This window comes from Ailuropoda melanoleuca, chromosome 5 (assembly GCF_002007445.2).
Source record: "Ailuropoda melanoleuca isolate Jingjing chromosome 5, ASM200744v2, whole genome shotgun sequence".
In the NCBI taxonomy this organism is placed as follows: domain Eukaryota; kingdom Metazoa; phylum Chordata; class Mammalia; order Carnivora; family Ursidae; genus Ailuropoda; species Ailuropoda melanoleuca.
This window is the reverse complement of record NC_048222.1, coordinates 112,273,054-112,286,673: the sequence shown is the minus strand read 5'-3', so window position 1 is coordinate 112,286,673 and position 13,620 is coordinate 112,273,054. Positions and strand designations below refer to the sequence as shown.

The following is a 13,620-nucleotide window of genomic DNA, read 5'->3' as shown; positions in this document are numbered from 1 at the left end:
AAATACACGGGACTATAATAGATTAATTCCAAAGTTGCTGAGTTTAGATAGAAAAGTAAATAGAACAAAAGACAAAGGTACGCACAGGCCAAAGTCATATGTATTCTAACCCTGCACAATGCACTTTTGTATTTTGAGCAGAAACATTTCCTTTAGAGTACTTAGTTGTATTTCAAACACATTTTTTTAAATCTAGCTTTTATTACATTTGACTCTCACTTGGTCTTATCTTCCCTTAATGAAAGAAGGCTCAAAGGAAATATCTGTGGCAAATATCCTAGGTTCTGAGTGCTCCTCTGGGTTGTGAGGACTAAAGACATTGAGAAGTATCATCAGAACTAAGTGGAGTATCACCACACAAACTGTCACCTCCATGAAAGGAGAAAGGCAGTCATCAATCATCTTTCACTCCGCCAAGTGTATTTAAATTGCAGGAAATCAGCTGCCTCCATCAGTTCCATGTCAGTTGTCTTTGTCATATTACAATGTATGCATCAGGAAGAGTATCCTGGTAATCTGGAAGAGTTAGCACACTTCTAAGACTCATGCCTTACAGATTTTATCGCACAGGAACGAGGAGATGCAGATAGATTTTTCTCGTGTTCCTCCCATCTCTTCTTCCTTAAGTAATATATTTTCTTACTTAGAAAGCCCTTTTTCTCTTTCTCTTTGAAATGTATATTAAACTAATCAGTATTTTAAAATGGCATTTCTTTCTTTGTGCATAAAAAATTACAAGGTTTGCATGAGTGAATTATTAAAAAGTTATCTTATAATTCTAGTGTAGATGATTGTGGTAATAACCTGATTCATTCAAACTCTATTTAACATGAATTTAATATGTCCCACACTCCATTTTATTTCTCAAAATTGACATTTAATAAATTAAACAGGTTATCTGGATAGTTTAAAACAAAGGATTAAAGGTTTGGTCAATTTTCAGGTGGAAAACTAAATGTGAGGAGGACCATTTGATAATATATTAACTATTTTAACCAGCCGGAAAACTTATCAAGTACTTTTAGGACAGACACATGGCTGTCTGGGTAGACCCATCATTGTTCATTGCACATCCCTCTCAATATCACATCCTAAATGAAATGGGAAAAAAAATGTCATTTGCTCATAGGCCAAGTAGCTGCTCCTCTTTGGCATAATCCCTCATTCCATATAAGTATAATTCATGCTTTGTTTTTGTTGTTACATTTTATTTTGAGTTCTCTGTCTGTATAATCATAGTCAAAGGGTTGCCTTCCCTTTCTCCATTCCTTATTATTAGAGGTTTCTGGCAATGAAAAACTGCTAATAGTTTAGCAGTTATCTATTAGTAAGCCTTTGAAATTCAGTATCATTCACTAAGTTGATTATTATGCTATCTATGCCATTGTTTAAACATATGACATGGCAGGGCTAGAAAAATATTAAGGCTTATTCTGCTGTTACACCAACTTTAATTAATGGCTTTTTAGTAATAATATGGTCTAGTAATTAAGAGAAAAAGGCCTTGGGATCACAACTGGATTTAAATTCTGCACCTGATATTTGCCAGGTAGGTGAACTTGACCAATTTCCTCATCTGTAAAATGAGACTAATGACAGTGCCTTTTTCACAGCACTGGTCAGAAGGCAAGCCAAGACATGTGAGGCATTTAGCCTCCTGCTTGTCACTGTACTAGTCATTGTTCACTATCACTATTGTATTAATGTTAACCAACATAATTTACATTATCATTGAAGAAGTAGATCCATAATTTACATATACATATTATCACAGTTTTAAGTGTACTATAAATTTCAGTCGTATTTGCAAAGTTATCATTTAACACATGGTTTAGTGCCTTGTTGAAATTCAAATATAATACTGTAAGTGACACATTCTATACATACACACCCAGGAATGTATAAATGCATGCGTGAATTTTTCCCACTGAATCCACAGATTTACTGTTTTAACAACTTTGTTTTGAATTCTATAATTCGAAACTCAAACTAAGGGCACCTGCGTGGCTCAGGGTCCTGGGATGGAGCAGGGAGGGAGTCCATTCTCCCTCTCCCTCTGCCCCTACCCCCAGATCACGTTCTCTCTCCCTCACTCCCTCTCTCTCAAAAAAATAAAAGCCAAACTAAATAAGAGCTTCATATTTCTAATGCTTACTGTTTTTTAATGTGTCTTGTTTCAGATGATACAAAATTCAAAGCTAAAAGGAATTTGTTTTGCCAAATAGCCAAAGTATTTTTATATCTTTCTTATGGGATTATCATGTTGAGTAAGGGACAGACAGGCGTGGCTAGGTAGGGAGAAACAAGTAGGGGGCCATGAGACTAGGGTCAAGCAGGGGACACTAACCAGGCTCACAGAAATCCCAGATGTGGAGAAACAGTCATGATATTTACAAGAACACCTTGTTTGCACTCATGATATTTACAAGAACACCTTGTTTGTTCTCATGATAGTTACAAGTCCAGCTTGTTCATTCTAAATATAGACCTGATATTCACAAATCCACCATGATATTGACAAGAAACTTACCACATTCCCTGATCGGTTTCCTATGAAAGACCCACCACAAAAGTCCTCAAAGGCAACCCATTCAGGACCTCTCTCACTCTAGAGAGCTTTTCTCTTTTGTGTTGTCACCTTCACTTAAACTTTCATTTCACCCTTTTGTGTCCACCAGATTCATTCTAAAGCTCCATGAGATAAGAGCCCGGCAACAATGTCTACCCCTACTCCCCTGGTGATGATGACTTCTCATGATTACCAGTTCATTTACTAAGTGTTCATAAATGATTCTGTGAGGATGCTGCCCGGGGTTCAGTACTGAGTTCACAGGAAATTAAAACTTGGTTTATATGAAACTAATTTAAGTTTCCAAAACTTGAGATACATACCTGCATTCAAAAAAGGTAAGTTATCTTTTCCGTTCACACTTTCTGAGGCTGTACATTCACATACCAGTGCACACTAGGGAAGGATAAAAGAAAAAAACAAAACATATGAAAATAATGAAATTAAGAAATGAAGTTCTCCCATTTTGTTTGCAAAACAGGCTATGCACATGGTTTCAAAAAGTTTTGAACAACACATTTTTTTAAAACTATTTTCAGCTTTATCTTTAGTATGAGGTTTGTTTAACTTGTGATTATTTACACATATATATGATTGTATGCATAATTATAGACTACATCTTGGTTTTAGTTAAAAACTACTCCGAAGAGAAAGCAAAAAATGGAAAAGGGTTGTCTCCAACATGTTAGAAATCTGTTCCTGGTACAGCAAATCACATTGACAAGCTGAATGGTTTTACATTTCTGTCACTTGGGATAGTTTTGGATCAATAAAAAGCAAATTATTTTCTAGATTTTAAGTAAAAGCTTTAAATAAAAGAAAATATGTTGTACCATCAAATTACATAGGGCAAAAGATCATCTGTGGCAAAACAATGCAAACACTTGTTCACAAAGAATGAGGACACTTTATAAATTGGTCTCTGACTTATAAATTGTTGATTTATAAATAATTTGTAAATAAGCTGATCCAGAGCACATGACTCTATACTCTATGGTTAATAGATTAAACTCATGAGCTTTTACAGAACGGACACTGCTCTGGACAGAGAGAATAAATACAGAAGAGCACGTTGTCATGTTCCTAGTGAGTGAAGCAGGAATGGGCAACAGTATCCCAGACGATGTAGCACTAAGTGATGGACTCTCCCTAACTTCCTTTGACACTGTAATTAACAGAGGAAGCACCTCTTCTAGCCCCAGGAAGCTGACAAGAGACCTATTTTCACACAGACACCAAGATGACTGGCATTTGTTTTTTCAAATGAGTTTCCTTCTATCTCTAGCCACAGAAAAAAGGGGTGTGTGTGTGGTAGTTTGAGGAGAGAGGAGAGTGATTTTTAGAGCAAATATATCAGGCATAAATAAATGCAAATCAAAACAAAACAAAGGAAAATCCAGAATCCAGAAACTTCTTTGGTGAGGAGTTCTGAGGGAAGGAGCCAATCTTCTGTAGCATGCATGGCTTTCTTCAAGAGACTCCAAAGGCTCAGATCACCCTCCTCAGGAAGGTGTATCAAGATTGCTTGGGCTATTTCTGAACCATCTATTTCCCTCCACTCTTCCCCCTCTAGGCACTGGCCCCCTTGGAGAATTATGACCACTGAGGTCACTGTTAATGATGGAACGTATATGTCTGTCAAGCATTTTGAGAAGAAAGATAATTTAAAACATTGATTTAAATGTTATTTCTGTATTATAGTCCACTACTTACTCCCCCATCATACACATTCATTACATTACTCAGTAAATTTTTTTTTAAAAGATTTTATGTATTTATTTGTCAGAGATAGAGACAGCCAGGGAGAGAGGGAACACAAGCAGTGGGAGAGGAAGAAGCAGGCTCATAGTGGAGGAGCCTGATGTGGGGCTGGATCCCATAACGCCGGGATCCCGCCCTGAGCCGAAGGCAGACGCTTAACCGCTGTGCCACCCAGGCGCCCCAGGAAATTTCTTGATAGGGAAAAATGTGCTCTCATAATTTCTTTAGTGTTTCTGTTGAGGTTCTACTTTGCTGAAAGAATGAATAACTGCAAGCAGCTCTTAAAATTTGATGTTCTCTAAATCATTTTCTGGACCAAACCAGAACTCAGAGGTTATCCTTTTACTCCACAGCTATTTGGAAAATGCCCTTCCCAAATCACTAGAGCAATGTGCAACGATGCTTGGACATACTTAAGATTCTTTATTTCTCTTATTCCCAATATTTCCTTTATTCTTATTAGTCCATATAGGGCTGTTAAAATAATCTTTCATAAACTTTATATTCATCATACCAGTGCTCTGCTATAAAATGTATAAGGATTATTTACTGTCCAGTCAAATCCAATATTCTCAGACTGGTGTTCAAATCCTTTCATGATTTGTCCCTGATATCCTTCCACATAATAACTAGGTATATAGCTTTGAGCCATCCTCCTTTCCAAAAAAAAAAAAAAAAGGATTATCATCTACAACAGAATTTATAGAAATGGTTTAGATCAAACCCTTTTACTAAGGAAGTCCATAATTCATAGGGATTAGGCTATTATCTTGAGAAACTGCTTCTCTACATAGATGGATCCCTGCCTCTTCATAATCAAAGTCAATTTTCTCTTTTGTAACAGAAGGCCTGTATTATTTTACTAAATGGGTTCAGAAATAGAACTTTCATACATTTGTATCTTCCATCTACACTGGAAGGCAGATATTTAGGATAATTTTAACCTAATAACATTCTTATATTGCAACTTTATTGTATTTTAAAGGTTTACTATTCACAATGCTCTCAAGATTTAAATTCATGGAACATAAACAGAAAATATCCAATAAATATTTACTAAATTAATAAATATTTTTTTTATATTTAGATTCTAATTATTTTTCATCAGTTGTTTCCCAAACGTACTGTGTCACTATTTAAATTGAGAGTTTTGAAGCCAAGAACCATGGTTCTTACTTCCTCAGCCTATTTTATTTAATTTTTTTTACAGTTGACCTCAGAATCATTTGAAACCGTGCTAGATGCTACAGGGAATGCAAAGATTAAAATGATTTGGGATCATTAAGCACAGGTTTAAGGAGGCTCCAGCTACGTATCTATTTATTGCTGTCATTATGATGGATATTTTCAGGGTTGCACAGATATACTGTGTGTGCTCTCAGTGTAACAACTTCATATTTGTGATTCTGAGCAGGAATAATAAACACCACACGCTTTTTGTTCTGCCACAGCACCGTGAGCCTATTGATTTTGATGAGTGCTTTAAAGAGTCCTCTGACGGTAAGTGTGACCAAGAAGAAGAAACTAAGATAGAGAAATTTCTTGGAGCTTAATGATGTTGAGTATCAACTAACATACCAATTTGCCAGGCATTGGGCTAGAGAATTAAGCAGATTCTAAGGACAATGTTCATAAAGGACAAAGACCAGTACTTCTTGACTAAGCACTTTTACATTTGTTAGTTTATTCCTTAAATCATGGTTGTCAAAGTTTGGTCTGGAGTCTCCTGGGGTCCCTGATAACTTCTGTCTTTGCACCCTCTGCAACATCTGGCACAATGTGAAGACAAAATCACTTTCATAATAATACTAAAACACTATTTGTTTGCTTCTCTCTTTCTCTTGTAAGCATATAGTGGAATTTTGTAGAGACCCTAATACATTGACAGCTAATGGTATGTATGCTTGAGTATTCTTCTGTTGTTTTTTTTTTTTTTAAAGATTTTATTTATTTATTTGACAGAGATAGAGACAGCCAGCGAGAGAGGGGAACACAAGCAGGGGGAGTGGGAGAGGAAGAAGCAGGCTCATAGCAGAGGAGTCTGATGTGGCTCGATCCCATAACGCCGGGATCACGCCCTGAGCCGAAGGCAGAGGCTTAACCGCTGTGCCACCCAGGCGCCCCGAGCATTCTTCTGTTTTAAACATTTCTTGTTTGAATTACTAATATGACCAATGTCCATAGATATAACCTAAGTAAGCAAAATCTGTAACACAGTAAATATCAATAGATAAAATCCACATAAATACCCATTTTAAGAGTGGAAAATATGCAAATTGCTATACTTTGGGGATCTCATTCAGTCTCATGGTTTAAATACCATCCAAATACCATCTGACTACTCACAAATATATAATTCTAGCTTGGACATCTCATGCGAATTCCAGACTCAAACGCCCAAATGCCTGATTATATCCACTTCAGATTTCAAAGTTAACATCTCAAAATCTCTTGTCCTTCTGCACCTGTTCCTTTCAGTTTTCTTTATCACTACAAATGGTAATTTTATTTTTTGGTTTTCCTCGGTACCTGGAATCTGGCCACATTTCACTTTCTCTGATTCAACTCATCAACTCATCTTCATTTCTGCCTTGGATCTATGCAATAAACACACCATTCTTCTGTCCTTGCTTCTTTTCAGGCCATACTCAACAACAGCCAGAACGGTCCTCTCAAAACATGAATCAGATCATTTTGCACCTATACTCAAAAATCCTCAACTGTCTTTCCATCTAGCTCAGAGTCTAGTGGCCTCTATGGGAGTATACAATCTGTCTTCCCTGCCTGTAGACGTTACCCTCAACTTCCTACCACTTTTCTCTTCAACCCCCAGTTCGAGTCATTACAGGCATGCTGTCACCTCAAAGTCTTTGCCCCTGCTGTTCACTCTACCTAGAATTCTTGTTCCTCTTAGTTACCCACATCTTGCTGCTCTATTTCCTGCATGTTTCAGCTCAGATATCACATCCCAGTGAATCTATCCTTGGTCACCCAGTATAAAATGGCCACAGCCCATACTCCCTAGTCCTTGTACCCTTATTTTTTCCCGGTAGCATATACTACCATCTGATCAATGATATAGTACTTGTTTATTTTGCTATTGTTTACTTCCCTAGAAGGCAGCATCTGTGTCTGTTTGGTTCACTGCTAAAACCTAGTAGAATGCCTAGAACATAGAAGGCAGTATTGTTTGATAAATGAATGATGGATATTATATGTCTGCAAATATCTTCTGAGGGAAGCCAAGTCAATTATATTATTTTCAGTTTTGTGTTTGGGAAAAATAAAGGGATGGAACTTTTCAAGACAGTCCTTAGCTCCCCTAGGACTCTACCTTTTCCCTGACCATGGCTAATGAATGTCCGATTAAAACACCACTTCAAAATATGGGGGCAACATGACCTGAGAAGGGCAGCAAGGCATCAAAATAGTAGGTTAGGCTCGTAGTAAAAAGAAGATGTGTTATTACTCCACTTATACCATCTCTGTCACTGTGATAAATACATAAGGCTTTTCTTTCCTTTTGTACAAATACCACTACTTTGATCATCAGTACCGTGCCATGTGCCACATTCAAATATCATACAGACATTAAACAAAAGGGGGAGACAAGGCAGGAGCTGAACTCGACCCCAGCACAGCCTCACTGGATGGTGCCTGTTAACACCCTCCTCCCCTGACAAGAAGCCAAGTCACCCCTGCAGCAGGGCAGAGGGGAGGGCTATGGCTAGCTCAGTCGATCCTGTTGGCTGTTAATTACATTGGTTTTCCTATCTATTACTTGGTTTGATCATTTTACTTCCTCATTTTCCTTTCCCCAGTAGCATATTTTTTCTCAACTATTTAATTCATAGGTTGTTTTTAAAAAGTTTCTTCCTCTTTCCTCCATAATTCTGCACCCTTTACTGCATCCTCATTCCAGTTTTTATTTATGGACCGATCAGTTTGCACACAGCCTTATATGCAGCCAAATATTATTATCCCTCCTAGGAGACAATTTTGGATTTTATTTCTTCAAGGTAAAATTGACTTCATTTACTCATTCACTCATTTTTCCTGTGCTAGGCTCTGTTCCAGGCACTGGGGGAGGGGTAAAGGAGAGAACAAAATAGACAAATATCTTTCTCTCATGGAGTTTAATTGTAGTGAGGGAAATAGACAATAAATGAGATAAATAAAATACATGTGATGTTGCACAGCGGTAAGTACTAAGGACAAAAATAATGCAGAGAAGGGAGATAAAAAGTGTACAGTACGGATGGCAGTTTGGGATACAGGGCAGAGAAGGCAGGGTGAGAAGGTCACGTTTTGCAAAAAGACCAGAAGGGAGTGAGAAGGTCACGTTTTGCAAAAAGACCAGAAGGAAGTGAGATAAATAAAATACATGTGATGTTGCACAGTGGTAAGTACTAAGGACAAAAATAATGCAGAGAAGGGAGATAAAAAGTGTCCAGTACGGATGGCAGTTTGGGATACAGGGCAGAGAAGGCAGAGTGAGAAGGTCACGTTTTGCAAAAAGACCAGAAGGAAGTGAGGGAATGAAGCACGGAGTTACCTGGGGAAAATGCTACAAAGGTAGATTGAAAAACAAAGTGAAGGACCTGAGTCGGAAACATACCTGGAATGTTCAACAGGCAGCCACAAAGCTAATGAGGCTGGATGAAAGTGAGAAAAGGAGTAGAGGATGAGGTGAAGAAAGTATTGGGGGGGCCAACACTCACGGGACTTTAAGCAGGTCACTTAAAGGATTTAGGCTTACACTTTCAGGGAGTTGAGAAGCCACTGGAGGAATGAAATGTTCTGTGTTACATTTTAATAAGTGCTCTGCTGAGAACAGACTATGATGATGGGGGTGTCAGGAAGGAGGAAGATGGGACATTTAAGAGACTACCATAAACACGTATGTGACAGACAATGCTGTAAGAGGGAGGGGCTCAAAAGCCACTAGGTTCTGGATATATTTAAAAGTCAGAATCAACAGGTTTGCTGACATACTTACTGTGCCTATGAGAGGAAGAAATGAGTCAAAGATAACCCCAAAATGTAAAAAAATTTGGATACCTGATGTAACATTTCACCTACTATGTGAGCTTTGTAAAATGCCCATGTTACGCTTTCTTTTGTCAGTTTTTCTTTCTCTAGCTATGTAATTTTAACACTTTGTCTTCTATGACTATGTATGTACATATCAAACAAAAGTTTGAGCCAGGTGCGCCTGGGTGGCTCTGTCCCTAAGTGTCCCATTCTTGGTTTCCGTTCAGGTAGTGATCTCAGCGTCCTGGGATCAAGCCCTGTGTCAGCTCCGTCCTCAGCATGGAGCCTGCTTGAGATTCTCTCTCTCTCTCTCCCTCTCCCTCTGTGCTTCCTCCCTGCTCACTTGCTTCTCTCCCTTTCTTTCTCTCTCTAAAAAAATAAATAAATAAAATCTTTTTTAAAAAGTTTGAACCAGTATGGTACGCTGAATGACCTTTTGAACCACCTTTGCTTGATAAGAACTATATCATAATAATATGATTTGAGGAAACAAGTAAGTGAATGTGAGAGGACAGAGTTTGGCTTTTCATTTATATTTTATTCCAGGCTCTGAAGGTTATATAAGATTAAAGATTCAAGTGTACTTTTTTACATCAGGGATATTGTTATGAACTGGATTGTGTTCCTTAAAATTCATTATGCTGAAGCCCCCACACCCAATGTGACTGGATTTGGAGACAGCCTTTATGGAGGTAATGAAAGTTAAAGATGATAAGGGTGGGGCTCTAATCCTATCGGGCTGGTGTCCTTATAAGAGGAAGAGACACCAGAGCTCCCTTGCTCGCTGTCTCTATGCTCATGTGCCAAGGAAAGGCTGTGTGAGGACACAGCAGGAAGTTTGCACGCCAGGGAGGGAGCCCTCACCAGGAACGACGTCATCTGGCACATTGACCCAGCACTTCTGGGCCTCCAGAACTGGAATAAAATCAATTTTTGTCATTTAAGCCCTTCAGTCTGCAGTATTTTATTATTATGGAAGCTCAAGCTGATTAAAACAAGTATTATAATCATCAATATACATGAGCAATAACATGTGTCACTCACCCACAAGACTTACTAATAGTTTCATTTCTTTCTCCTCCATTCACAGAAACTAGGGAGAGCAGTGTTGTTGTACAGATAACCTCGAGCTCGGTTACTTTGTCTTGTCTTATGTTTCATAACTTCAGGACTTAAGTCACCTTTAGGAGACTGTGTGAATACACCTCATAGAGATTTGGATTTAGCAGATCTGCAAAGGAGTTTGCATAGCTAACAAACACCCCAGAAAATTCTGACAGTGCTTTGTTAAACACTGAGATAAAGTTATTCCCACATAATTCTAAATATTGTGCACAGTGGACCTTACTATGTGTTCTTCATGAATCACGAAGGTTCCAAAGGATTGCCAACAGAGTTTATAATAACTTTAAAAAAAATTCGCAAAATGTCAATGTTTACCAAGAACCCAGATAGGACAGAACTAATGCCAGCAATGATTGGTACATTTATCGTTTTAGGCAATGATTGGTACATTTATCGTTTTAGTCAACTTACGACTTGTACATGGTACATGCTGACATTGCCACTTCCTATTTCTAGAACAGTTCAGTTAAGTCTTTTTAAGTTCACATTACTAAGTCAGAACATTATGTGGGGCTTTGGTGGGGTATATTCCTGGGTATCCAGTTCCCAGTTTATGAAAAGAGTATGATTCAATTTGCACTACCTTGTAATAGCAACACAGTACAGGAGTCGGGGGTGAGCAAGGTTTGAGGAAGACAGAGAGGCGCCTAGTAATAGATTTGGAGCAGTCAAAATAGGCCTCTGTTGAAATGGGAAGTATTTCTGCTGCTGGTCTCCTGGCATACTGTCACAGGTCTAGGCACGATTATCTGGCTATTTCTGTTCTCAGTCCCCCACCTGGCCTCCAACTCTCTCCTCCTTAATCTTGATGCAAGCATTCATGTGATAGTGACTAATACACATCTTATATAGAACTCCAAAGGAAAGAGGGATTGAATGAAGGGGTCCCATACTTGGGGTCTCGGATGCACACATCCAAACACCCACTGCTGGTGTTTTGAATACACAGATCTTGAGAGGATCTGCTGCAAAACTCACGACAGCCCTCCCATTTCCAGGCAAGCTGATTCAAACTTTGAGCCTCCCTGGAATATTTTCATGATCCTCGCTATGTTCTGAGGGAGAGTAGAGGAACAGAGAAGAACAAGGCTTGGCCCCGTAGATAAGACCTTAGCTTATTTGGGGGCAAGAACAACATTCTTTTGAAGGGCAGTCTTAGATTTCTTTAGTAAAGTTAGTAATTTGTTGTGTTAGATAAACACCATTTCTCATGTAGATGTTTCCTCAGCACCCAAAGTCAACTATGCTCCTAGATGAGGGCCACTAAGCTAGAACGTAAGTCGCTAAAGGCCTTACCATTAGAAAATGCTCCTTTCTGAAAAGGTAGGAAGTACTGTGTATATACAAAATCTTTCCTGAAAAGATGCAGTTTTGAAGTCCCTCCCCCTGTGCCTCAATATAGCAGGCAACTGCATTCCTAAAACAGGAATTTAGGTTAATACTTATATCAAGTTTCTCTTTCTTAGAGAAAAGAAAGTAAAAATCCTGGACACACATGGATATGCCTTGGGACCTTCATCCTCAGCTTCAAGGAAGCTTCTTGGCCTCCAGCTGGCATTGCCCCTCCTCCAAAGCTGTCCCTCTGCTTTGCGCTGTTTCCTACTTCTCCCTCTGCAACTTGATAAGGCACAGCATTATTAACTCTGTGCTCCTTCCCCTAGAGATGCAATCTAAACTCAAATTGCATCTCTTTCTAAAGATGGTTTTGCAAGTAGAGAAGGGGTTACTTTTGGCAACAGCCCTCCCAGAATCCTCTGTGCATCTCACGTAGGGTTAATTAGGGAGGAATGCAGCAGTGATCAATGCTCTAGTTCCAGTGGAGAGAAGGCAGTGCCAACATGGGAGTGGGGGTGGGGGGGTGGGTTCTGAATGGCGTGTGGCTTTGCATAGTTGCCTGCAAAGAGAACCTCTGGTTCAGTGGATGAGACAGACTTACGGCACTTCAATTCCAGAGCTGATTTCTCATTTTGCTTGTGAATAATGAGATTTCAAAGTGCACAGAGGTGTTGATGATTCAGGCATCTGGCAAAATTGATCATTTCTAATTTAATTTGTACATTGCGCTGACTGAGACCCTACCTTTTGTCCCTGCACGTCTGTGGTGATGTGGTCGGCGTCCCCATCCTCGATCTCCCCCATCTTCACGACACTGACTTCTATGGTGCCAACAACTTTGCCACCATCTGAAGTTCTGCAACCAAAAATAAATGAAATGGAAAGGTAAGAATCTTCTCTCTCCTTAAAGTATGCTTAAACGTGTCTGTTTCTGAAAACCACATTAGTTTTAATTAAACAAACCCATTTTAAAAACATTAAAACATGTTAATAGTGTTGTTGATTTTAATTCAAAAAAAGTGGTTAACAGCGAATTTATGAGGTAAGTGCTTGAACTGTCAAAAGCTACCTCATGATGGTGACACCTCTTCCAGGCTCTCAGGAGTGGACACAAATATCATGTATCGGTGTCCTGTTTGTAACACCACAGCCCCACAACAGCATAAGCCATGGCTCCTCTCTACCAACTGCATGGAATATTGTGCACATCTGTCATAAACCACAGCTGGGGGACACCTGCGTGGCTCAGTTGGTTAAGGGTCTGCCTTCAGCTCAGGTCATGGTCTCAGGGTCCTAGGATGGAGCTCTGCATTGGGTTCCCTGCTCAGAGGGAGCCTGCTTTTCCCTCTCCTGCTGCCCCTGCTTGTGCTCTCTCTGTCAAATAAATAAATAAAATCTTAAAAAAAACCACACCAAACTATAGCTGAGTAAAATATTAAAGAATATAAACATCCCTATATTCCTCTCTGACGGGGCCACTTGCCACAAAATCTGATTCCGTGTCTTTTCCCTAACACCATTTTTCTTTCTAGGAGACTAGGTAAAGGAGGTTCTCTCCCAGCAAACATAAGAAAGTTAAGGTACATGCAGAGCAGAAATTAACCACAGAGATAATTTAGTAAACCCTTTACTTCAACAGGTAAAGAACAGGAGACTTAAAAAAAAAGATGAAAAGATTCATCTAAGGTAACCGAATGGCAAAACCAGAAATCCAGGTTTCTATCTTCTTCACTTCTGTTGGTCATTGAAAAACTCTTTATTTAATGATATTTTACTATTAAGATTTTCATCATCAT

At 38.9% G+C, this 13,620-nt stretch overlaps 1 protein-coding gene across 9 annotated transcripts in view; it reads right to left on the bottom strand.

Annotated features, from left to right (window-relative positions):
* Positions 1–13,620, bottom strand: part of INPP4B (inositol polyphosphate-4-phosphatase type II B) — a 753,420-nt gene that overhangs the window by 197,132 nt on the left and 542,668 nt on the right. For all 9 annotated transcript variants that reach the window (XM_034661577.1, XM_034661575.1, XM_034661579.1 and 6 more), the window contains 2 exons: positions 12,569–12,680; positions 2,893–2,965 (listed from right to left, as the gene is read on the bottom strand). In XM_034661577.1, the coding sequence (XP_034517468.1) occupies positions 2,893–2,965; positions 12,569–12,680 (185 nt within the window). The remainder of the gene's footprint in view (positions 1–2,892; positions 2,966–12,568; positions 12,681–13,620) is intronic.